This window comes from Charadrius vociferus, unplaced genomic scaffold, assembly GCF_000708025.1.
Source record: "Charadrius vociferus isolate BGI_N301 unplaced genomic scaffold, ASM70802v2 scaffold179, whole genome shotgun sequence".
NCBI lineage: Eukaryota > Metazoa > Chordata > Aves > Charadriiformes > Charadriidae > Charadrius > Charadrius vociferus.
Window position 1 is genome coordinate 3,480,863 of NW_009650072.1, and position 27,197 is coordinate 3,508,059.

At 36.6% G+C, this 27,197-nt stretch overlaps 1 protein-coding gene across 1 annotated transcript; it reads right to left on the reverse strand.

Annotated features, from left to right (window-relative positions):
* Nucleotides 1-1,541: 1,541 nt before the first annotated feature.
* On the reverse strand, nt 1,542-17,169 carry NUCB2 (nucleobindin 2). The gene is made up of 12 exons (XM_009892018.1): nt 17,026-17,169; nt 16,264-16,371; nt 14,809-14,935; nt 11,431-11,534; nt 9,761-9,946; nt 9,027-9,117; nt 7,403-7,461; nt 5,769-5,861; nt 4,634-4,723; nt 3,881-4,051; nt 3,467-3,548; nt 1,542-1,659 (listed from the first exon to the last, which is right to left on the reverse strand). Exons 1-12 carry the CDS (start codon nt 17,167-17,169, stop codon nt 1,547-1,549), a joined length of 1,368 nt encoding a protein of 455 aa, XP_009890320.1. The 3' UTR covers nt 1,542-1,546.
* Nucleotides 17,170-27,197: the final 10,028 nt, after the last annotated feature.

The window sequence follows — 27,197 nt, forward strand, 5'->3', positions numbered from 1 at the left end:
CTTGCCAAATGTCAATACAAAATGTTAGTAATTGCCTCCTGCCTTTTTTGAGTTTACCTAAAATTTTCAAGTCTTATTCTGAAAGGAACATCTTTCTGTAAGAGACCCTTGCCTCTGTTTCTCTGCTCAAACCCCAAATGATCTCTTTTAATGACACTGTCAATAGTTGGCTACAGAACAGGAAGGAAATGTAAAGGATGCTCACCAAAGCAGGGGTGTGGGGGTGTGTATGTGTACCAGTTCAAAGCCAGCATTATACAATCAGAACAATGCATGTTTAAAAAAAAAAAAAACTCAAACAAAAAAAGCCCACCAAAAAACCAAACACAAAAACCCAAGCAAGCAAAAAACCCCAAACAGGGTATACACTTTAGGATACTTTGTCTGAAATGCATGACAAGCAAGGACAATCATACAACTTTTCGACATTATAGTAAAACCCACAGGAAAATTAACTTATTCTTGTAAAATCTTGGCTTACAATATTAGGGACCTATCCTGGTTCAATACCAAAATAATACAATCAAGTAGCACCCCTGTTTTAGGACACTTCATAAACTTACACTAACTGCTGAAAGACTAGTAAGAGTTAATAGTGAGACTTTTAACAAGTCAAAGATTCATGTCTGAGACGAGCTTTCTGAAGTACGTGGTGCATTTTGAAAAATCTGGTATTATCATAGGAGGTAGGATAACCTGTACAGAAAAAGACAATGAGTCTCGTTCTGTTTTGCACAATATTTCCATCAACATAAAAAGCTTACTTAATAACATGCAAAATTTTGAGATCAGCTGGCACCTGATGAAAGAAACAGGGACAAAAGTACTGTCCCAAGAGCCAGTTGAGTATTCAACTGCTACACAGAATTAATTCCAACAAGGAGGACGGTTCAGATCAATACACCAGAAGTACAGTATTCCTTTTGAAGGCTTACAGTGAAATTCTTAGGCTTCTGTAAACATGAAAAATATTCACTGTTCCACATAATTCTTTGCTGTATTTAGATTTTAGAAAGTGCAAATTTTCTGTGATTAAGGATTAGAAGTCTGATTTTTATTTGGTCTCAAAGAAGAAAGGGTTTGGTAGTGCTGGAAATGGTAGGCCTTTATCTATGGTCTTCATTTCCCCATATTTTGCTTCTCAGCATTTCTGGAAAGAGTTTATACACAATAAAACTAGACCTAACTCGACATTCAGGCCAGTTCCCTGCTTCCTCTCTGAGAAGGTTCCAATCTGTGCCTAAAGAATGGCAGACATCTCCTCCCTTTTTATAAGAGAAGAGTTCAACAGCTCAGTCCCCTGGCCATAAAAACCTTCAGTATTAACAGTTTCCTTAATTCCCTCCTCCATTATAGCCTCTAAAGGATTCCCTTGTTGTGTTTCTCACTGATGCATTACGGAGAAAATTAGTTTAATTTATGATTCAAATTTGATTGATACTTCATCTCTAACATTCCCGATGATTTTATAATCTGGGGAAGAAAGTGGAGAGTTCATGTTGCACTCTGATTTCCTGCCCTCCCCTCCCCCTGCCCCCCAGAGTGGTTAAGGGTGAACTTGATCAGTTCTAGCAGCTGGTTCTTGGACATGTCCTGGTGGTAAAGGCTGGTCACCTCCCGCAGGATGTTTTGGTGCATCTCCAACTTTGTGTTCCCCAGCTGTAAAACACAAATAAAAACATCTATAACTTCTCAATTAAATTGGCCCCAAAAGTGAAAAGTCTCTAAAGGAAAGTTTCCAGTGTAGGGACAATCACACAAAACCTTCTGTTTTTTGGTTTGTAAGTGGAATCAAGAATTCTGTATGTGACTAACAATGACATCAGACTGAGATAACCCAATAGACTGCATTGTTATAATATTCAGAGTTTCCTCTTAGATTACTAGTTGTTTCTGTGAACTATTTTTACTTACATAACACATTGGTTCTTTGGAGATTGTACTTTCTGAAATATATTACGTATTTATGAAACCCTTCATTCCAGTCTGGGAAGCTTGAAGAAAAAAAAAAAAAAGAACAACTTGCTCCTATATTTACTCCTCCCTGCATCAACAATACTTAGAATATTATCCCTTTGGCTACCTTTGAATAATACTAATTTTCATAGTTTGCTGAAGATTTCAAAACTTGCAGCTGCATTTTTGTAATTTTAATTTTTTTTTTTCCTTAAATTACTCTTAGTAGCTCCAGTAGCCTACAGATTAGAAAGATTGTTTGCTTGGATCTCTTTAACTCAGTGAACGAGTAGTGACTAGTTCTGGCAGATATAATGAATTCTTATGACACCTGACTAAATGACTTTGCAAAAACCTTTTACATAAAATAATATGTGTGTTAAAAACAGTATGTGCTACAATATTGCCAGTATCAAAAGGTGTATCATTAGTCCAACTCCCAGGGCATCTGCTATTACACATGATGTTTTTACTGAAGGTGAGGGGAAATGAGGCGCTCAGAACTAAGGATCACAAAACAAAATTACTCACAGGCAGTTCTGAAGCAAATGAAAGACAAAATTAAATTGGTACTGAAATTTCATTATTTCTATTCACAGAACTGAGTGACTTAGGGATAGAATTTCAGGGTACTCCACAAAGTAAGCTGTAATCACTGAATATAGCATTTAAGGTTTGAAATCCCAGTGTTGGCCCTGCAGGAGCAGTTAAGAGCTTCCAGTATTGAAAAGCCTGCCTGGGTATAGTCTGAAATCTTGTGTTTGAGACAAATGTTCTTAAGTTCTTAAGTTCTACTAATAATGTTAGCACATGAACAGTACAGCCATATTAGTTTCAACCTTTCTGGATGGGGAGAAAAAGCTAAGTTAGGATGTATGGGAGAGCAGGGCCCCTTTGAAGCACAAAAGAAACATGGACAACGTGTTATGCATAAGAATTGCTAATACATACCTGACCATTTTGTTGCCACCAATGAGCAAATGCAATGATTTATTATCACACTATTTTCTTCTGAGGGTGCTGAAGCAATTGGTAATTCATATTGTCTAAAACTAACTTGTCATGTCATGTTGTGCCCAACTGCCAGTAAACTGGCCACAGGATAGACTTGTTGAAAGCATTTAAATGCTTTGATTTGTTCTGCAGTCTGAGACTGGTAGAATGTTGGACAGACCCGGTCATTTGTATGTCCCTTTTCTTCTCTGGATGCTCAGAAATCCTAGATATCTTAGATCTCAATATTTTCAGACTGATAGGTACAACACAGTCCTTCTTCTCTGCCCATCGGATGCCTTGAGTTAGAACTCTGTTTTTTACTATGGACTTAAAAGCACTGAGATTTCAGGACTACTTTAGAAGAGTTATACTTCTGTCTTAAAGACAGTTTAGTGAACTTCTCTACAGAGCTCATTAAAACCAGATTACATTAACAGTTTGAACAGAAGATAGAGTTTTAATGACTTGAAGACTGTATTTTAAAGTTTGTGTATCTACACAGAAAGATACATACGGGGCTGGAATTTCAGTTCTCCAGCTGGTCCTGCAGGAGGATTTCCTTGCTGTAGTTTCTTTTGTTCCATCTGTTTAACAACCTGGTGAAAAATCAACACACCACAGTTGAAAATCTTAAATCTGTCAACTTTCTCTGATGTGACATAAATGAATACACTTAAAACAAATTTTGCAATCATTATTTAAAGTCTTTGTCAATGGGTATAATACTGAGTTGAGATGCTTGCATTGTTTGCTGTAATCCTGAATACTAGATTATGTTTTGCTGTGGTACCATTAGTTTAGAATTCAGCTCGGACTCATACGAGAAATCAAGACAAAGAATGCTCCGGAGTTGGGGACTGTCATGAGCTGTCACAGATATAAGCATACAGAAAAGGAAAAAAAAAATATTCTGTTCTCATAAGTGTACCTGCTGGAGCTCTTGTTTCTGAGCCTGAAGCTGGTCGTGCTGCCTCTGTAGCTCTTCCTTCTGCTTCTGAAGATCTTCTGCCTTCTTTCTAAGTTCATCTCCCTGCTGAGAAATATGACTTTCAAATTCCTTCAGCTCATCCTCAGTGAAGAGCTGCTGTTGATCTAGTGTCTGCAAGAAAATACATGCAAACATGAATGCTTAGGCAGGTCATTTTTATTATCTTCACACTGAAATTATTATTATTAGCTGAGTTGTACAGTTCACCAAACAACCCTCAGAATTTTTGTCAAAACACCCACACATGACACTATAAAGAGTTAGTACACTCACTTCAAAAACAGCAAAATAGCTGCTTCTCAGCTATTTTCTCAGCAAAATGCTACTACAGATTTACAGGAAGGAGAAAAAAAACTATTCTTGCTTCTAGCTGAGCTCTTATCTTTCCTTTAAAGTGATTCATAAACAAAATGTCCATTTTCTGTTTGAAAAGCATGCGGGAAAAGCTCTTCTAGAATCCACAGGGTGGCGCAAGACCTTTTCTGTTTGTGTGTGGACCATAAAGATTACATCTGCGTTACATTACCTGCTACATTTTTTACATTACATATAGCTAAGGACCTTAACCACACACATACCAAAACAGGACTGAAAAAAAACAAAGTAGCAAAGCTCAGAGCCATACCATTTGGTTTCCTGGTTAGAGTGATGGTAACAGTACATTATGTTGCACTTGAAACACATTCTCATTACCTCCCAGCTATCTGGCTCCAGAAATTCTTTTTTCTCTGTAGCTCGCAGGAACTCTTCCAAAGTCACTAGCCGGTCCTTGTTGATGTCAACCTAGTTGAAGCAAAAAATTAAACTCAACCTAAATGATGGCTTTTAGTGGAGCTGATGTTTAATTTCATTATGCAAATATTTTCAAATACAACCATTTTATTTTTAAACTGTCCCATTTTCAAGACGGTGCCTGCAACATCTTCTGAAAACTTCTCTCACAAGCTCATATAGGTTAACAAAAATGGAAATAGCAAGTAAATCCTCACTTCAAAATCCATTGGCTTTATTGAAAACACTATTTGCGGTCATAGCCCCAATGCTATTTGGGCATACAGTGGTATGCATGACATTTTTGAGAAAAATGTTTTGTAGCTTTCTGGTAGTAATTTTGTAACTGTGAGTCAGAGTAATCTCCACTGTTGGATAGGGAGGTTTTAAAATATCAAAAAAATCCCAACTGAATTGTATCAGAATCCTTAAGGGGAAGGGAGGAAATGCTTCCCTTTATGACTAAGAGAAGACCAGCCTTGCTCCGTTCCTCAAGCTTAAGGAATATATTTGAATGCAGAAAAGATACGAATGAAAAACACAGTGGTTCAAAACACCATCTTCCCTTTCCTCTGTCTCCTGGGCTGAAAACCTGTCAGAACTAGTAAAGGTATTCACTGTCATAGGTGATACCTTGAGCTCCCCCCTTCTGAAAGGAGAAAGATGATCTACACGAAAGAAGACATTGCTCTACTCCCTTTTCTCACACCTCAATCTTACCAATTTGCCAAGTGCAAAAGCACATTTAGAGTCTTCCCTATTTGACACAAAATTCACAGGGAATTTCTTTTGAATCTCAGTATCTGCAAAAGATGGTAAGGCTACAGCACAATTCTTTCTCTGGAACTTCTTAAATAAAAAGTAGCCAGCAGGCATTTACATCAGAATATGGGGGCAGGGCTTGAGAACTGTAACTTTACATGAATCCCAGCACAAACAGCACTCAGTGTGATAGGCTGTCCCTTTCTGCTGTACTTGGACAACCCTTCATGTTAGGAGGACAGTATTTCTTGAACATAGAAGGAAATCAGCAGCTCTACTGAACATCAGTCCTCACCTCATTCATTACATGTTCTCTCATTCTCAGCCTTTCTTCTTCCATTTCTACCATGTCATCCTCTTCATTTTTGGGATCATAAACTTTTTCTAGCTGAAATTCAAAATTAGCAAATATTAGTTTGGAGAAAGGGCTGGTCATTCAAATAACAGAGCATATTTGGAACAGTAGTGTGAGATGTTGCTAAAAACATGAGTTCACCATTTTTCCCATAGAGTGAGAGTGTGTGTATGTGTAATTCTCCTCTTTTAGCATAGTATTTAAGCAACAAGTGAGCCTTTCATTGCTAAGAAGGCAGTTTTCATTTCATTCACGTGGTCTGTTGTAATTTAGTGCTGTGGACATTACAGTAAAATTGACCTCGGCATGCACGGCCTGATCCTACATTTGATTCAAAGCAGGCAGAGTTTCCACATGGTTTCTGGAACAGGAGAGGGTAACTTTTTGACCAGAACGTGCACCTGACCCTGTAAGTATTCAGGATATCACAAGACAAACTGAGTGCTTAATTTAACGGTCCACTTCTCTTCTTGCACAATGTCTTTCAAGTGAGTTTATGCTTATTTGCTTCTACTCAGTTTTCTTAGTGGTTTAGCTTTGCTTGCTTAGCCATAGGTAATTTTAAGGCCCCAGACTATTTGTTTTTAAACTACAAAACTGCAAAATGGTGGGACTTATCTGTCAAAAAGACTGCTATGTATCTTCATTGTATTAGAGAGGATTACGGCTAAGTATTGTTAGAAATCTGAACTGAATCAAACTGAATTTCTTCAAAAATTTATAGTAGTTTGAATTTACAAGCTTCTATATACACTATATAACACACTTCCTCCCTGACTCATGAAATTTAGAAAAAAATTGTAAGACTAGCTATTGACAGCCATAGTACTGGATCTTTGACTGGGAAGTTTAGGCTTTTTTTTTCTGCTATACCAAAACAGAACTTACTGGAAAAATGAAGACCAAGGCCCTTTGTTTACTTGTTGATTCTGCAATTCCCATCGCTATAGGACTTCAGTACATTGCTACTATTACCCCTTTGGGAGGCAAAGAAATAGTAATACTTGCATTTTCATAGACAACAAACCAAGGCTTCAAGAAACTAAGAGCCTGTCTACTTTATCAGATGTACATGTGCTCCAAACTAGCTAGATACAAAATATATGAAATTTCTGTAGCTGCTCCCAATGTATGTCTTTGAGCTAACTTGCATGAGTGTGACCCTCTTCCTCTCAACAAGCCTTATGACTTTAGATTAGCACTGAATGAGCACAGATCCCCAGCTTCAGAAACTCTACCAAGCTGCATCTAGCCAGAACATGAGTGCAGCTCTCTGCATTGCAATTTATACAGGTATAGTTATCTTGCAGATTAATTACAAAATCTCAAACAAGCCTGTGGCAGAGAAATAGGTGAGCACTAGATCTCTGGTGTCTGAGTCCTATGCTTCATCTGCTTTATTTTCCCTGCTGAGATGTTTTTACACTTTTGTAGAAACATTAACAATGCACAAAACTTGGCATGAACACTCTAATTTGTAGTCCAAAGCTCTCAAATATACTTGGAAAAAACACAGACATCCCTGTAACCATTTACTGAAACAAATTAAGTTTTTGAACTTTTTTTTTCTTTACCTCTTTAGTAAACAGGGCTTCTAATTCTTGTTCATCCAGGAAACCATCATTATTGACATCTACAAAAAGAAGTGTTGAAAATAGAAGCTGAGTATGTACCGAAAGTAATACATGTAATAGTTCTCCAGGAGTTAAGTATCAGCATGCACATCTCATGATGGATTAAAAACCTCATTTAACAAGATGCTTGTTACGTAGGTTTTTTTTTCTGTTTAGGTTTTTAGCAGGCATTGGCTGAACTGTATTGCCACTTTTGGTTCGACAAGGCTGGAGCAATCTCCCTACTTCTTAGATTAGCAAACTGAAATAGGTCACAATGGGATTGCACAGAGTGAAACTGCCAAAAAATATTGCTGAGGAGAACAAGTTGTCCCAATTTAACAGCTAGATTTGTAAACAGACTCAGGAGCAACAAAAATCTGTAGAAAAACTTTGTTAACCAACAGTATGACTCTCCAAAAAAACCTAAAGAACTATGTGGAAATCTATATAAATATGCAGCACTTGAGAAGAGATCATTGTAAAATAACTTTTCATGACAAATGCAAAGTGGAGAATACTTGGTAACAAACAACCCACCTTTTATCCTACATTCTACTCTGAATATTGTTATACTACCTCTGAAACTGAAAGAGAATGTCTCCTTCAAATGAGTGTTACTATGCAATATTTTTGTTTAATTGCTTCAAAGTTTTTTATATACTAAGCTCTAATGCAAAAGGTTGTTTCAGCTATTTATTTTATTTTTGGTGAGATTTGCACAAAAAAGCTACCAAAAACTATCAGAAAATTATCTTTCAAGATCTCTTTCTAGAAAGAAGAAATAAAGTTTAATAACTATAATACATATTTATATATTTTATAAACCAAGGTAAAAGTTCAGACTCAAGCTAGAGCACTTTTCTTCAGTTAAATTATCATCTTTGAGATTAGTCAAATTCTGTGTGCTGTTCAACGCTTCACGGCCTAGTGCCAGGCAGGATCTGCTTAAGGGTACTTTATTATGGAGCATTTAACAACGTCAGGATATAAGGTTAAACATTTATATAATCACATTTAAAGCAAAATGCCCATTGAGATGCATCCTTATCTCTGCTACTATTTTATTGTTTCTAGCTGCACACTGCTCAGAAATATAGAGGCAGGACTGGGGGTCATTTTGGTTTTTGTTTTATTAAGGGAATCTTGCAACATCTGAAGAGGCTTGGCACTTCTATGACCACTCCAAAGATAAGGAGAGTCTGGCACTTATCTGCAGAGATGATGAGAAAGCAGGTTTTCCCACACACACATCTCTGAGCATTCATTCCTAGTTATGTAGTGTGTAAGCAAAGTTATAGTTATGGACAGCCCTCTAAGTATCCATACTTCCCTGAGCAATCACTACAGGTTATTGGCTGTATGATTTTATGAGTAGTCAAACAAAACTCTGTTCTCAACTTTTAAACCCCACTTGAAACTTTGCAGTGAACTTACAAACAATAACATATTTTCTCCCCTATACTCTTCAGATTCATCCAAATTGAGGTGTAAGACTTCATCTTAGCATAACACAAACTTGCCCTCAGCATGAGGTAACAGGAAGTCACTTCACTTGTTCATTAAATTAAACTAAACCTCTTACCGTGTAATTTGAAAAATGTTTTGGGGTCAAATTCATTAGGATCTAGTCCATCTGCTTCTTCCCACACCTCTTTCAGTTGATCTTTGCTTCCCTATAGATTGGTTACAAAGAAAAACTTTTCAAAAAATGATTAAGTGTAATTTTTCTGCATTACCTTTGTATTATAGTTTCTCTGAAAGGATTTATTTTCTGATTAGTCATGTTGCAAATGGAATCAATGTAATTTTCTTTAATTCCCTTTTGGTCAGGTCTAATACATTCACTAGACAGAAAGGCCCAGGGAAAAAGAAAGTGCCAAGGAAATGCATATTCTGTGGAAGGGAATGCCTGCCATCATCAGTCATGGCCACACAGACTCATCTAGAAATAACAGTTGATGGGAGTTAAATTAGTTTGCCTTTTCTAGAGCCAAAGGTGCTGTGACACAGTTCCTTGCAGGTCAGGCATGAAGACATCCCTACAGTTTTGAATACCATTCTGGCTTCTTCCTCATGAGTTTTAGCTTCTTTGTAAATAACAACTCTGCCCGCAAATAGCATACTTGTACACAAAAAATGGGGGTATATGTAGTGGGTTTTGTAATGCTCTCAGCGCTGTTCCCACACTCTGCTCCTATGTCAATGAGAAGCGGCAAATGCTGAGAACAACCAAGATATACCCTTCTCCTCATTAGCTTTTTCTCTCTGGAGAGGAAAGCTTCCACCCAATCATGTAAGATCAGACTGTGGCCTTACAGGATGGTGAACTTTAGGGTGATCTCCATGTTTTTTCTTCATCTCCTCAAATTTGGATTCTTCTCGCTGCCTCTTTTCTTCATCCAGTGTTTTTAAATACTCCCTCCTCTCATGTTCTTTCATCATCTCATATTTTTTAAACTCCTCATGGCGGGTCTTATCATAGTTTTCCAGGTCGCTTGTAGCCTAACAATACAGACATATGTAGACATACGATTATGCCATAGGATTACGTTAACACATATGACATTAAAAACACTGTATTGTTCAGATCTGTGGACAAGGCTGGCCACATAGCCATTCTCCTTTTAAAAACGAGGTAGAGTACTTAGTGGTTTACTTTCATGAGGCAGTGATGCAAAAACATCCCTCCTCACTTTGTTGTTTTCACAGAAATTAATTGGCAAGGGTTCAACTGCTGGACAATTTTTGCAACTACACAGTACTGTAAGGCATCAAGGTGTCCTTTCTCATCAATTAATAATAAATTAACTCAAGTTAAGTCTGTTCCATACTAATCAAGCATAGCTTCAAATTAACTCCTTATTTATTTCAGAATAAGAACATTTGTAGCTTATCCTCCAGTTTAATGAAAAAAGTGTTTTTCAGAGTAACATGTTCATACCTGATATAGATTTATATTTTAATTTTGAGATTCACTGTAGCTTTTAAAAAACAATTCCAAAGCACAGACCCCCTAAAATGCCCATTCTCAACTGAGAAATGAGAAGACAAGAAAAATAATAAGAGAAAGAACTGTCCCACTGAGGATATGCTTCTCCTGGCAAACCAGAATTTTCCCAGAAGTGATGCTCAGAAATGGCAAGAAATTTTATAATCTCTATTTAAAAAAGAATTTTACAGAAATTGAGATAAAATTTTCCAAGGGTAAAAAAAATGCACACAAATGTCAGGAAGCTTAAAATATACCTTAACTTTCCATTTATTTTGAAAATATAAAAACTGCCAAATTCTCATGTCAAACATGCAGTGCTCTCTAAAGCATATGTGAGATTAAAGCCTTTTTTCCCCTTGGAAAGCGTATTTTTTCCAGCAGTTGAAAAAAGCCACGCCATGCTTGGCTTAACTGAATCCCCTTAATAAACATGCACTGAAAAAAAACCCCACGCTTGTGATTGATACCAACTCTGCTAAATGGACATTGAATGCCATGCCCAGCATATGCAATTTCTAATATTGATGTCCTATATTCTACTCTGCTGTAGTTTTGCAGCTTGATGTATATGTAATAGATCCCAAAATTCAAATGACTAGTTTAGGCATGATTTTTTTATGTAATTCTGTGAGACACTTAAATCATTTAGAATTAGAAATCAGAAAATACACTTGGGAAAAATGTACCCCTATCAAAACTACGTTTAATTTAAATGGTCCCAGAAAGGCGTATTTTATTCCAAAAGTTGTTTGTACTGGCACAGGAATGCAAGTCCTGTTAGGATTCCACCTCAGAATTTATGGGCACAATACACACTGACAGCAGTTTTCACGTTGTGAAAAAAGACACTTTTTTCTGAATGACTTTTCTCTGAAAACTGCATGTCACTTATAAAAAAAAAAACGGTGTACTTATAAAAGGATTTGCCTTTACCAGAGAAAAAGCATTATAATTAATACCAAAAACCCCACAGTAGTTTATATCCAGTACTCACTGCTTTGATCAACATATCTAAGTCTTTAGGTTCGAACGTGTCAGGATTCTGATGGTTCAGGTGCTCAAACTGTTTAAGGAGAGCCTGATGGTCTATGCCAGTGTCTGGAAGAACAACATACAAATGTAAAACATTAAAATAAGTTTGAAATCAAGCAAGATCAGGAAGTTAAAAACTTTCATATGGGAGCTTGTGCCTTGTAAGTACTTGAGGCTCTCTGAGGACTGGATAATTTTTTCACTGTCAGAGGAAACTGTAGCAACATTTCTAAAGTTGGTTTTCCTGAAAGAGATTGGCAAACTTGATAGCAATTTGCACTATATTCCTTCTGATGTGTTAGTCTTGCAATGCACACAATAGTATAACATGCACAAATTAAGGCTTATGGCTCAGCAAGGAAATGTACCATCAATTTGAGCTTCACAAAGTAAGAAAAACGTTTTATTCCCTTTTATGTAAATAAGACAGTTGAAGTTACATGCGGTATTAGAGCCAACAACTTGCATCTTTTTCTGGAACTGGGAGAAGCCTGACATATGTTTTGCAAATAACTTATACCTGGCCAAAGATGTTATGTCGATATGGTGTGAAATTATATCAAATCAGATAAGCAGATATTAAAATTTCATTTGTGCAAAACAAGAAGTGCAAGACAGTGAAGAGTCAGGTCCTGTGTTTAAAAGCTGCAAACATTTCTCTCTTCCTTATAACAGGAACTTTCAACAATATCAATACACAATGCTCTAACCACAAAACACATTTCTACAACAGGTTTTTCTAGCTGTTACCATGGTTTCTGACCGCTAATGCTAGATAACAATGCTATCTTAAGCAGCATACACTTTGATATATTATGTATAACAACTTTGACAAGCCTTTACTAGATAGTTTAGCAACAAATGTTTTATTTGTTCAAAAAAATGGGAAAAAAATTTTGAACATGTTATTCTTTGGTTAACTATCTGTCTTACACTCAATGCTGTGTTTGTATTATCACAAAACAGCAAATGCTGTCTGGGGCAAATTTCAACCATCATTCCTCCCCGATGAGATCATAATTTCTGTTGAAATATATGTGCCTTAGCCTGTTTCTGAAACATTTTTTAGAGGTGTAGTAATAGGCTTTTTAAAAAAAAATAAAATCCCAAAACAAAAACAAACCTGCCCTCAAACCCATCTGCCTCAATTTCTTGTATTTATGGGAAAAGACTCATTCTATTTGACAGTATTTACTTGCCGCATTACTGCATTATCTGAGACCCAACACCTAACAGTCTTCTGTCCTGTAGTGATCAGTCTAGTAGGATCTTGGTGTAAATGTTTAAAAACACATCTGGATCAGGACTGAATATATGCAGAATATAATCTCGAGTCTGTTTCTTTTTCTTTTTAAGCCTGATCCATCTGAGAGGGAAGAAAATGAGGGGGGTTGTATGCTTTTTTTGTTTAGATCAGACAGAAGACTAAGATATTAAGTGGTGTTACAGGGAAAAGATTAACAGAACAAATAAAAGGAAATCAAACAGCTCTGCCTGCTGTTACTATAGAATGCTCTTTTGTACAAGTTCCAAGATGTTGCATAGGTGTACAGATAATCTGGCCATATTTGTTTTATGTGGTGTGATGTACTCAATAGTAGGGCTGATTATAAAATTGACAAAATGTTTTCCCACTCCCTTTGTTTTCACATCTTAGAAGTCATCTGAATATCTTCAACTGGAATAATCTGTTCTTGTTCTTTCCTGAATGTGAGATCTCACACTTATACTGTAACAGATCTGATCTGTTGGGAGGAATTATTTTTCTAAAGCATGCTCTGTTAGTTAATCTTGATTTATGGAAGTAGAGAGGGGTAGAAGTAATCAGTCCATTAAGCTATTAAAAAAATGCAAAATACACAAAATTACTATATAAATAATCAGGTACCATTAGCTGCTGTCAACTAGCTCACTGTGAGTGTCAGCATGATGTCACTGGACCGCTTGCCTGCAACAGCAGCATGAGACCAGGCTCTTGGCAGCTAAAAAGCCACCTGAGGAAGATGAACACAGGGTCTGGGAAGTATATGAGGCAATGCAGTGACTCCTGTGGAGGGACTACTGCTGGTCTGCACTGTGTAGCTACCAGTGGACTGTAGTCTCTGGACTAGAACTTTCATTAAAAGAAAGCGAAGGACAGAAATGTGATCTGACACCCTCAGCCACCTCTGTATTATCATTCATTAATTATACTATGTTAGCACCTAAAGACTTCATTGGAAAGGTACTACACCGTAAATATCCTTTTTCCCAAATTAATGTGATGCTTTCCTGACCCTAGTAACATCCCCAGGAACATGTATTTGCACATGCATACTTCTTCAGTCTACCTGCCACCTCTAAATTCGGCTTAGCCTAGAAGACAGATCCTTATTCTTGGAGTATTTCAAATTGATACATTACCTATTCAATTCAGTGGGATGCCTTTCCATAACTTGCAAATATTTTTAATAATAAAATAATCTGCATAGGCAAATTAAGCCCTTTTTATTAGAGCTTCTTTATGAAAAACTGACTTCAGAAACAAGATTGTGCAGTCCATCATTAGGATCTTTATAAGCAATTATCTTCAAAAAGAAACCACTAATAAGAAATTTACAGAATTAGTTCTAAATGCAAATTTCAAAAATTCTTTGGTAATAAGAAATAAAAAGGGATAGCACAATTTCCCACACATAGAGCAATCAGAATCATTAGAAACCTGTATACTTTATTCATTAAAAGAAATTGCCTGAGTTTGCACAATTTCGTTAGCAATTAAGAAAATGCTATGGAGACATTTTTCACTCCAAATGTTTTTCTTTATTCAGGAGCTTAAAACTGCCCCCAAAATAAGAAAAATAATCTTTTGAACTTAAATATTTAATGTTAGTTATAAACCTGTACAATAACTCTAATTGGTGGAAAGGGGACTTAAAAAGAGAGAAAGGAAAATTTTTGTGTTAACTAACTGTAAAAAAACCCATACATTTTCTACACTGTAAAGTCATGAAATGCTATGTCATGATATATTCTTAACATAGTCCTACTATGTTACTAATTCTCAGTGGGTAATCTATAAATTGATGCACTACAAGAGGTTGAAAAAGATTAGAAGTATCTGAAAATCCACTGACAGAATCAAGTTTAGTTATTTATAAAATACAGATGGCTATTCTCTTCTCCCCAGTTTCCTGTAAAGATGGTTCTTTACTGGCCGTAGGCCAGTTCAGAAAGGACACTCACTTTCAGCTTACAGTCGGTATTGTTGAAAACAACCCAAGCATAACTGATGGATTTTGGGCACCTCTCCAACATAATCCCTTCTGTTAACTCACCTGTTTAAATTTTGTACTCTTACCTTGAACAGAATCCATTTTAGCTTTAATTAACATTCTTAATCTTGCCACCTCTTGTCTTTTTAGTTCATCCAGCCGTGTTCTTACATGGTGGCTTACTAAATCAAGCTCTCTGCTTAGTTTTCCACTCTGTCAAAAAAAAAAAGTTATGTATAAAAACTAGAAGAAAGTAGCCTTTAGGATTCCCATTAGACATGAGCTGCAAGACAGCAGACTAGTGGCAGTCTTTGGCAATACCGTAGCCCACATTATAAGAATCTCAAAATTTTTCCAAAGAGTATATTAATTTTTTTTTTAAGCCTATGGTTATAGAAACACAGAGGAATCCCAAAAGCTTTCTGAAAATAGAATTTTTAAGTATTTTGCTCCTTCAAAGAGCAAAAACATGACCTTGAAGCAGCAATACTTAATAATGTTTAAGAAGCGACAAATTTCTTGATCAAATGTTCTCAAATTAGTTCAAAAGAACTGTGAGATGCACAGAAAGCGCTGTGTTCTTCATCCACTTGATGATGGCTGTAAGACTTTAGAGACGGTATGAGCACAGCAACAGCCACCAACGTGTATTACAAGAATATTTATCAGGATCTGGAAATGGATAGTAATCTTCAAGGGTTACGCTAGATGTAGCACAGAAAAAAAAGGAGCCAAAAGCTGCCAACAGCAACATGACGGATTAAAGGAAATGGAAAAGGCAGGATCTCCTCTTTAAGTCTATCACTTTAGACTGTTTCCTACCTGTCCCTTGCTGAATTTCTAGCTCATAAAGGGGAATGCAGAACAGCCACCACCTACAGCCAGGAACTAAAGTAGAAAAGACAAGAATGTGATGAGGTTTTGGAGAGAGTGCTACGTGGAGTGGCGCAAAAGAAAGGACAGCAGCGGAGAAAGCCAGAGGTCTATTTTATTCCTATATACACTGACTTTACCTCTAGCACAACTCCTCAATTTCCCCAGGCTTTAAAATCTGACTTTCTTGTAATTCTCTTCCATGTCATCATATTAATTTGTGACACACTATCTTAATCTCAGAAGGCAGATATACCTCTATGTTCAATGCAGTGTTCCAAATTACTCAGCAGGCAACAGCGAGTGAGAGCTATGCTTGCAGCTGTTTTGATGTACATGAAGGTTCACCTACCTGTATGAAGTCTGAAACTGGCTTTTTAGTAGATAGGCAGAAGGCAGAAACTGTGCATTCAAGTATATATTGTTGGGGTGGTTTTTTATGCTATAGGATATTCTTTAACAAGAACTTCTGCTGTCCCTTGACTAAAGACAAAGATCTAGTAAGAGTTAAATACCTAAGTAAATAAAAATTAGAGGAAATTTAAGATCACAAAAATTGAGAGGAGCATGAAGAAAGAAAAGGAAAAAAATACAACATACGTGGCTCATGATTATGGATTTAATTAACCTTAATTTAACTCTTTTTTTTTTTTTTTTTTTGTACCTACCTTTATTTCCTCTATGTCAGCAGTTTGGAGTTTCTCCCTGAAATGCTTATCTGTTTCCAAGACATCTATTACTTGCCTGAGATATTCATCATAATAAAGTCCTGTATCCTTAAAAAAAAGAATGTGAAATTGAGGAAAGAATATACTACCAAACATTTCATTTTGTTTAAATATGATGATTAAACTCAAATCTCAGCAACACAGGCATTATACTCTCTTACGTATCTTTGGTTTTTATTTGCATCATTGCCCTATAACAACTTATTCTTAGGATTCATTTGTTTCAGCAACTGACAAGGAAGAAGAGAAAAATGTTTAGGAATCCATGTTATGCCCAAGCATCTGTCATGTTAATATAGTTTGTTGGGTTTTTTTTTTTGAACAGTGCAATTCATTCATTACTGCTCTATTTGAAACACTGAACTGGAATCATTGAGTGGAATTTCCTAAGCCACCACTCAGTCGCTTGAAACAAGTCTTTGTGGACCAGTAAGCAGTTCCTCCTATTGTAAACTGGGGAATTCCCTTCATGTGCCACCTCACCTTTAGCAGCTCATGGGAAAAAAAAAAATAAAAGAACAAATTTAAACAGAACCTCACCATAGAAGATCATAGACTGCATGACAGACTGGCTAATAATAGTTTCCTTCCTGCAAGTAAATCCAGTAAAGAACATCTAAACTTCAGGAAGGGAGTTTGCTATAGCCAGATTACTAACAGCTAGGAAAAAATACTTAATTACATAAATTTCATTACACATACCGGGTTTTCTACCTTCTCTCCTTCTACATGGCCTTCTCCTTTGACTTTTGTCTTATCTATGTCTATAGGTACAGCTTCCAAGGCCATTAGGAGACATGTCATGAGCAAAATACACTGTTGAGGCAGGACAGATAGCCACTTCATCTGAAATGAGACCAAGTCACAAAAATTAACATAAATCTGTTATCATACTGTACTGATTAGAATTTTTTTACATTCCTACATAGGTACCTGTAATAACACACTTCCCACATGTTCTACTGCTCTCAAGGAACACTAAAACTCAAAGAATTAAATACAGCTTTAATTTTTAAAGGCTATTATTACACATGCAGATTTCCTCAGATTATATCTTACACTTCTGTGGCAAACCTAAGTTGTACTGTAAACAGTAAGAGGTTTTTAACATGTGGAGGTATTATCAATGGCTCCACAGAGCAGGTGGGAACACCCAACGTTCGTACACTTGTTTAGGATGTCCAAGTCTTGCTTAACTAATACTGACATTCCTACCCTGATCATGTCTTTGCTGAAGTTATTGCCAAACTCCTAAAGATAATCATGGGTAATGAATCAGACCTTACTGTAGTAATGCCAGTAGTTTTCATGTTTCAGCAATGGAGTATTTTGCCTAATTTGGAGTCAGTATCTGCTCCAAAAGTTATTTGCAGGAAAAATATTTTACAACCCAGGTTATACCCACATTTCAAGTTGACAGAGATTTGTTAAAAAAGTGTTGTTGCTGAGGCTGGGGCTTTATAAAGCCACTCTTCCCTAGACTTTCTTTGGTGTCTTATATGGGGCTAACCCGCACATAGTTTCATGAGCACCAAGCTCTATTTTCTCCCCTTCTATCAAATTTGGTTGAAAATAGCTCAATTCATTCAGAAACTGGTAAGATGGAATACTTAAACACTGTGAGTAGCAGAAATTCAGCTAAAAAGTAATGATGGTAATCCAGCATCTGACAACGAAGTCAGGCTTTTGAGACAATTCATCTAATTTAGTCTATGACAGTACACAGTCTCTGGATATTCTATAAAAAGCTTGAGCAAACTCCAATGTTACTTTAGTAACATAAATCACCCCCTGGAAAGCAAAAGTTGCCAGTCAAATACCGTCTAAAATTAGCTTAGATATGTCAAAGAAAAAGACATACTATTCAAGAAATGTGCAGTCAAACAATTCAAAAGTATACCCACTACAAGGAGAATTTCTGTACAAGTGCTTTAACTAGGCATGCAAGTAATTCTATCAAAAGTACTTAGGTGCACCGGCAGCAAATCTTTTTTTCTGGGGGGGGGGTGGGAGGCCCAAATTGTAATTACAGTGTCAGTGCCAGTTTTCCTGACTACATGTTCTAGTACTTGACGGTGAAACATTACTTTTGCTTGGATTAAGCTGCTCCTTTACTCAGGCAATAAATGTAGATAATGGTATGTAGATAATATTAAGCATTGTTAACACCCTTTATTCATATAAGTTTTACGTAAAAGAAATCACTCCTATTAAGAAAAAAAAAGGGAAACAAATAGAAGATGTGCAGAGATAGTCATTCTTTTGCTGGGGATGAGGGAATAGCTGGAGATAAAATATATCCACCTATCCATCTTTTGTTTTACATGTCAAAGGCTCAAAAAGGACAAGAATTCACTGTTTTTCCTTAATCACATCTTCAGCAAGAAGAGCCTAAATGGATTCTGCCCACTTATAGCAAATACCTGTTACTTTCCTTTAAAAAATGACTAACATCCGATCGTTACCAGATGGGATAGCAGGAGCTATTGTTGCTGCCATATTGAGCATATTAGATTCAATGTCAGCAGTACTGTCAGAACCACAACAGCAAGTCTGATTAGCTTTGCCTAGGTCATTCCTTTAAAACCAGCAAACACACAAACAAAAAGAAACCCAAACAGATTTGCTGGAACTAGTAAGTTAATTTCTACACTTCTACACAAGCTGTTGGCCTTTGACTTTTAGAAATGCCGAAGTTCCAATACTTCAGATGTTTTTGATTACAGAATATTTTTGTATAAATGTTGTGCCTAGATTTGTAATTTCAACAGGATTTAATCAAAGGAAATTATAATAACTAACAAATACTAAGTTTTCAAGTCTCCTAATCTTGATGTGGGTGCCAAGACTGAATATTTTTGAGTACTAACTGGATGATTCTATAAACCAAATCACTAAGTTAATGGACTGGCCCAGAAGTTTTCCTTCCTGTCCTCATACTGGATCTTCAGGCCAGGCTAGGTTACTAGGGCAGATCAACAATGCAGCTGGGAAGCCCTGAACTAGAGACATCAGCTGAGTTTGTACCTGTTAGTGGCACAGCTCATTTTATGTATCAGTGCCATGGATGACATTAGTAAATCTATATGTGATGCAGGCCATCAGTTCTTTTAGCTGACAGACAACCACCACCCTCTGTCACTTGATTTTTTTCTGTCTTGCATGGACAAGGTCATCTAATTTTGTCCTCTTTTTTCCAAAAAGTAGATCACCATGTCTGGTGTTAGAGTCATTCTCTGAATGCTGTTGTCTGTTATTTTATCCTTACCAAGGCATTTTGATATACCTGTCAGCTTATGAACACAGCTAGATCTCCATGTATACAACAAATGGAAAGTGGAACCAGCTTAACCTATGCAGGAGGTTGGATAAAAATAGAAAATAATGTTTCTGTAACAGACTACCTATAACATGACCAGCACTCATCATATTTATAGTTCAATATGCGTCCTCAACAACACCTCTGCTCCATAAAAGCAAAGGGCCCTCTCGCTGTGGATCCCATCTGCAGTGACAGGTGCTTAGGGAAGGACATGAGAACAGAATGATTCTCACTGTCACCTCTAGACTACGTCAACCAGAGATTTTTGGCCTTTCTTACGTTCAGGCTGTACCTTTTCTTTACTTCAGTGGATTTTTATTTCAGTACTTTATTCAATTGAATTTTGAACCATAAAAAGTTTGTATCATCTATAACACCCTATAGCAAGTAGTTCCACAGATAACATATGTTGTGTGAACCATCTCTGCTCTGAATCTATCATCTATTTACCTCATTCAATGACCCCCTAAGTTCTTGTATTGGAAGAGATGTAAACAATATATTCTTCATTACCATTTCCATTGTATAGCGCTCCAACAGTGATCATACACCAGTCCTTACTCTTCTAGCCTAAACAGTGCTAGCTTAGCTACCGATTCCTTTTACAGAAGCTTTTCCAGACCTTTGGTCATGCTTCTTAGTCTTCCCTGAATCTTTTCCAGACCTTTAATATCCCATTTGAAATAGAAGAACCTTGGGAGGCCTAGGCTGTGCTACAGATTTTATCAGAGCATTGTTTCTTAACAAGAAAGGTTTATAAATTCTATAGGTAGGACTGAGAATATTTGCAAGGTGGTGGTTCGCTTCCAAAGCAGATTGAGATACAATTGTGAGGAAACCACTGTATTTTCCTTTTCAGGTGAAAAAAACAGCAAAGAAAGTAAAAGTAAAGCAAACACTTAATTCAATATCTGTCAACTAAGTATATTTAAAAAATGAATACAAGACAACGGAACCTCAAAATCTACTTTGAAAGATTCTGGATGAACAGCCTGGGCAATAGCTTCTCTAAACTCAGAGCAACACAGTACAAAAAAATTTACAGGTAAAACAAAAATACACCTTGCTGAAATTCTAGCAGAGTATGAATGGGGCAGTCTAGTGAACTGGTAAGTGAAAGGCCATAAGTATGCAATGGATACAAAACAAAACTAACAAAACCCAAAAGACTTATAAAGTATATGAGTATAACTATACTCTCAGTATTTTTAGAAATGTTATTTTTTAAAAGGTATGTATGTTTGAAGTATTCATTTAAAGAAAATGTAGCTTCAATAATACTAAAAATTTGGACCCCTGATAGACGGATAAATATTCTCCCCACTGAAATATTTTCATATATACAAAATTACAGAAATAAAAGCAAGTTATCATAAGCCACTCTAGTTATGTAAGGTGTATAAACAGTGTTTTTTAAAATCATATGTGGCTATTATTTGAGCATGCTCATTTCACGTAAGACCAACAGGTCATTTCATTAGCTGAACCATGGCAGAGAAGCCAGAAACAAGTGCTAGCCATAGTTATGGCATTGATTCATTCTTTGCCTATGGCAAATACCAAAGCCAACACTTTCCACAATGACACCTGGGCTTTGATCCATTTTAAAGACATAGATAATCTTCTTTAAGCTGCTGACCTACAACTTCTAGTAACATGAATAATTGTGGAGATGGGGATTGTCAGTTTAGACTGAAGGGCGGCATACTGGCATTTTTAGGACTTTTTCCCTTGCTACTCAGGAAAACTGGTAAATAAAATATGCATGCTCAACTGAAACAACTGAGGTATAAGCAACCACATAGGTCTGCCAAACCTCATATGAGGGAGCACTAATCTCCAGCAGATTTGGGATGGGCAACTGGAGCTATATCATCTTAAACTACCTCTGCAGCAGTCAGCAAAACTTATCTATCAAAAGCCCTAATCAAACTAAGTGCCGTTGGGTCTGCTGACTTTATGTGGGATTTGTGCTCCTGGGCAACTTGAGTTCCCTTGGACGTACCAACCTTTGTAATTATGCACTGTCATACATAATGGAAAGGACTGAATGATATCACATTACGTTCTTCATATCTATTTGATGTAATAAGCCACTCTGAAAAGAAAGCCACTAGAAAAGAAACTAACCAGGCAGTTTTGTTTCAGGTTGTGCATAATGTGTTTTTAGTGTAGCCCTTTTGATAAAACAGGCCAAAAAATCCACAAATACCAGGAAGAATTAAAAGCAGAGAAGACCAAAATGAATAAGCAAAAAATATCCCGATCGTTGCAGCTGACTTTGTTGACTACTATGCTCAACACAGGACTTCCAGTAGTATTTTGAGGAACCCAACTGTTTATACAATCTGTGCTATGAGAAATAAATTGGAAATACATTTACTAGAATAAAAAATAATTATCTACTGAAGACAGAGTTACTGTATTTAGGTATCTATTAGTCCAAGACTATACTCATCAAAATTCCCTCAATGAAAGCAGGTGACTAAGACATACATGAACCTTTAGAGTGTGACAGTCACAACTGAGTCACTGAGAACATTCTTCTCTGACACAGAAGACAGAAACCAGGTCCATTGCAAATTCTAACATTAATCAGCTGCATGAAAAAAATCAGTATGATTCTCAAATTCAAGAACTAGAGGGAACAGTGACAAGAGGCAGTATGAGAGGAAAACCAGGGTTCCAGTTTTTGTTCCTCTAAACACTTTACTATTAAAAGTTCTACCCACTCTCAGCCTGTTACCAGCTACCTTGAACAGTTCTCGACTTTTGAGAAACTCATTCCTGGATGCTCATTCCTTCCCAGGCACTTTAGGGTGAATCTATGTGTCTGACCCAGATATGTAGTTTCTTCTGCAAGGACTAGGAGCCACCAAGTCAACAGACAATCGCAGTGCTGCAGAAGAGGAGCAATATCAATTTGACCACTGCTATCAGTGATATATAATGCACAGAATACATCCTCGTGCCCCGGCATGGGTGCATTGCTTGAACCTATTATTATTACTATTCTTCCTACCTATCCTTCCTATATAGTTTAATAGAAATACAAATTGTCATGAACCTGCCCAGCTGACTGGTTACTTTCCCAACGACAGTGGACAGAGCTAATGTTACAAATATAATCTGGAAATTAAGTGATTTCAGTCAAAGACATGTATCCCACCTAGATAAAAAGGTAGCACAACTCTAATCTGCTTGTATCAGATTTCAATCTCATCTTTCTTAGAGAGATAAACAAACATTTCTACTGGTAATACATAAGAGAACTAATCATAAAAGTAGTGCTCTAGAACTGACCAATACTGTAGTTTATAAACAAAGCCAATATCCTAAGCTTTCAGGGAAAACAAAAAATAAAAACCTCTCTGAGTATAAAGTATTTTAAAAAAACAGAGTGAGAGCTAAAAGAATGAGATAGTCAGCAGAAAATAGAGCCACCAATGTACTTGCATGAACAGAAAAATACAATTGGAAAAGAAGCAGGCTGTCTGCCAGCAACCTTGATGTTAACCCCACCAAAGTTAAACACAAATTCCTATCAACTTCAGTGGAACAGGATTGGACATTTGAATTATAAAGAGCTAGGGGCTTTGAAAGAAGTACAAAATACAGCTTCTAAAGATTGTTCTAGCAACATTAACACGAGTAGCTAAACGTGGGCTTAGCACACCTATTTTACGCAACTGCCACGTTTATAATATAAGCCTGAAAATTTACTTTTCATTAACTTAACACCTATTGCCCAGAAAACAGCATGATTCTGGTAATGATGTCTTCATCACCTTCCTAGCAAAGCAGAAATATTTTTGAAGAAGTAACACCCAATGTCAGATTTTCTAAAAGTGAGCTAGGCAAAAACATACAGTGATATCAGTGTGTAGTGTCTGCACATGTAGAAGCTCAATGCATGATTATAAGGCAAGATAGCACAACACTGTAAATGTCATGTTGCACGTTTGCACTTGCCAAACCCATGTGTACCACGATGGGCAATGTAAATGTAAATCCAGACTTACAGAATACACAATACCTATTCACAAAATTTCATGTATGCCCGCTGTATCTGATATGGAAGTAATTAAACCTGTGTAAGATACAGTGCAAACATGCAGGATGATAGCAATATTCTCTATAGTTATAACTGCACTGTGACTTCCTAGTCTAATGCTGTATATCGGAGAAGTGAACAATCTTCCTATGCAGTGCTTCTCTTTACAGTTAAAAGTTGGCTGATAAAACAGCTTCTTTTTTCAGCTTCTCAGAAAAGACAGCATGCCTCAACTACATGTAGTGCAACATTTGCTGACAAAACCTTTTTTTAAAAAAATACACTTCAGTTGTTTTATTAAATGAGTCACCCAAATGCTGGGGGAGACTATATAGTAACACAAACTATGAATGCTCAAGTGGGAAGGATGCAAGTACTATTTACAATGCACCTGCATATTCAGAATTAAAAATGGCACCGAAGCAAAACATACAGCCTGCTGCTACACGTGCTTAACTATGTCATAAGTAAAGTTTGAGAAACAACTATTTTTTCTTCTTGTTGCGATGTTAATGGTTCATTATTTAAAAACCTGTGTGCACACACACAAATACACATACATACTCATATACTACCTGCCTCCAAGGAACTTCCCTATCATTGTTTCAGAAAAATAAATACCACTGTGTACAAAGCTATCTTACTAACTGAAGAATGCTGAAATATTAGTCTTGTTTTTAAAAGAAACTTGCATGATTTTATCAATTCTTTTCAATAAAGTTGGCTCAAAAAAAAAAAGATTTATGAAACCCATACTCATGCAAAAACTTGTATTGAATTCAATACATACTTGATAAAACTCTTACCAACTTCAAAGACAAATTTTAAAAAAAAAAATATTGGTACAAATATAGCTTCCTGTTCAGTTCCCATACGGAACAAAATACAACAGCAAACCTGGAATCTCAAAAATTCATTTTGTATAAATCCAAACAGTAATTTTGCCAGTGCTGGCATAAAAACCAACTTCATTTCAAATATGCTACTACAAGCAGCCAAAGTGTTTGCTTAAACCCTAATCTCAATAAGTATTTCAATTATTCTACTAATATGCATTTTGCTCTAGTCAACAACAAATGATGATGCTAAAGTAAACCTTGATTGCCCCAAGACTTCAAGGTACTTTTTCCCCTCTTTGGAAAGAAAATACAAAATAGCTAACAAGAATAAATATAGACCTAATAATATGGAGCCAGATTTAAAAATAGTTAGGCACTTAATGATAGCTGCCTAATGAGATTTATTTCCATAATTTGTTAATTCCCATTGATTCCTACTTACTTAGTAATCCAAATATGCATAAATGTCCCACTCTTGTTTTATAAAGAATATAAAGCGTGAGAAACGTAATCATGAAAAGGGCCTACATATTTCCTGAATCCTATGATGAAGAGTAATATTTACAACTGAATATGATTAAAAGAGTTCTAACAGAACGCAGTTTCTTTCATTCTTCCAACTGTCAAATCATGCATAGTACCTAAGAGCAGAACCTGTTGAAATTAACATGAATTTTGCCTCTGATTTCATTCAATTTGGCTTAAGTACCTGGCCATGTTTTAGCTACATACAAGCATATCCCTATCCAAAAGGCTCATGTCTACTACGTATCTAACAGGAACTTCAGAGATCTGTTCTGCTTACTGAGCAATCAAATAGACAAGAGCACAATACCTCACTAGATAAACACCTTTGTTGTACAGGAGCTCAAATCAAGGCAAGACTGATATGGGCTTCTAACTTAACAGTAAAGGATTTTATCTTTCTTTTGTAAAGTGCATTTGTTTAGTCAGTATATCACTAGAAGCATGGGTCAATATTTCCACACCTCTGACATTTGCGTAAATATAATAATATTTTATATTTTTTATTATCTCAGAGAACTACTGCTCTCCCCTTTCATGATTACAGTTAAATTATATGCATATTACTTGGGGCCAGCTTTTGACACAAAGCCTTTAACTTGGTTTATATGACTGAAAAGTTTATGTTCAGTAATACTACCATACTATATTACTCCACAGCCAAGGTATGGAAACTTATTAATCTTATCCAAAAATAATCCTTTTTGTTGTTCTTGCTCAGTTTGTATTTGCTTGATGGGGTTTTCTGAATATAATTTCACACATCAAATAATGATCTGTCAAACCACATTATACCATCAAGTCACAAGCAATATTATATCAGATGTATACATTAGATGCCTTTGCATCCAATAGCTAATACAAGTTTTAAGCAGACCCAATGAGCAATATTAATTCATAATTTTCCCCCCTTTTCTGTCTATGTTAGTTATCTTGGTTAGAAGTGAAGGAGACTCACATTGTTCTAGTACAACATTTTTTTTAAAGATAGACTTGTTATTACTTTTTTAATATAATTATATTTTTCATTCAAAAATAAAATATTGCCACTGTCCAAAAGATTACAGTAGTCAGTAAAAGGGAAAATACATAATCACAGTTAGGAGTTACTGTATGTAATGAGGTTAATAATTTGCAACCCATGGTGGATGTTGCACTGTGACTGTACAAGATCATTGTGTAGCAACAGATCTAATTGGATCTTAAGTGCTCACAGAAATGTAGGTTTCTCCCATAAACCTTTTGGGAGTCTCAAACAAAGGTCAATAAAGGTTACAACAAAACCTGGTTTCAAACAATTTTTGAGTGGCTCTTCATCTCCTCTCCAGTCTTTAGAGTAGGAATCTTCCCCATACTGCTCTGTTTAGTTGAGAGGGACAGTCACGTCAGAATTCCAGGTAGAACTGCACCAATACTGAATCAACTACAGGTCTTTTCTTTAGAGTGGGAGAAAACAAGATGACAAGATCCAAAGCAAACCTCTATGTTGAACTTGATACTGGGGTGTACTGGTGCTTCATTGTTGTTACTGTGATGGTCTAATTTTGAAAATGCTGGACATTATTTCTCCACAGCAAATACTTACAGTTCAAAAAACAGAGGCATGTTCTCCTACAAGCTTACGAAAAAGTGTTACCAAATGTGAACACTTTGGAAGGAAAACCATAGCCATGTACTTTTCAGGAAAAAAAAAAAAAAGTTACCTAGTTACCTCACTACAACCATGTTTTAACCTTTTCCTCTTTTGGAATATTTTCTGAGTACGGTGGCTAGCCTGACACTTTTTACTTAGCTCCTCCAGCGGTACTACAGTAAGCACAATGCTGAAAAGCCGTACCCTTTCTAGTGAAACCAGCCTAGTCTCCCGCACAAAGCAGGCGAAGTTTTTTTTTCCTGCGGTTGTGCAATTACCAGCCAGTCAAGATTTTGCTGCTGCTGCTGCCAGGTATGCATTAATTTCTCCTGGTGCTTTAAAGCTAACCGCTTACGCGCCGACCAGCGGGGCTGCCGAAGTGTTACTTCCTGCAAAGCCATTGACTCTGCCGGACGGCGCCCGTGCGAAAAGGCCGGAGGGCGGGAGGGAGCCCGGCGACCCCCCTTCCTGGCGGGCGGCGGGACACTCCGGGCCAAACTC

Coding starts and splice junctions, on each gene's coding strand:
- NUCB2 (XM_009892018.1), bottom strand. CDS start 17,169: ATGAAGTGGCTATCTGTCCTGCCTCAACAGTGTATTTTGCTCATGACA. Junction 11,535..14,808: donor TAAAATGGATTCTGTTCAAG/GTAAGAGTACAA, acceptor TTGTTCTTCCAG/ACACTGGCATAGACCATCAG. Junction 4,052..4,633: donor TGGAGCCAGATAGCTGGGAG/GTAATGAGAATG, acceptor ATTTTCTTGCAG/ACACTAGATCAACAGCAGCT.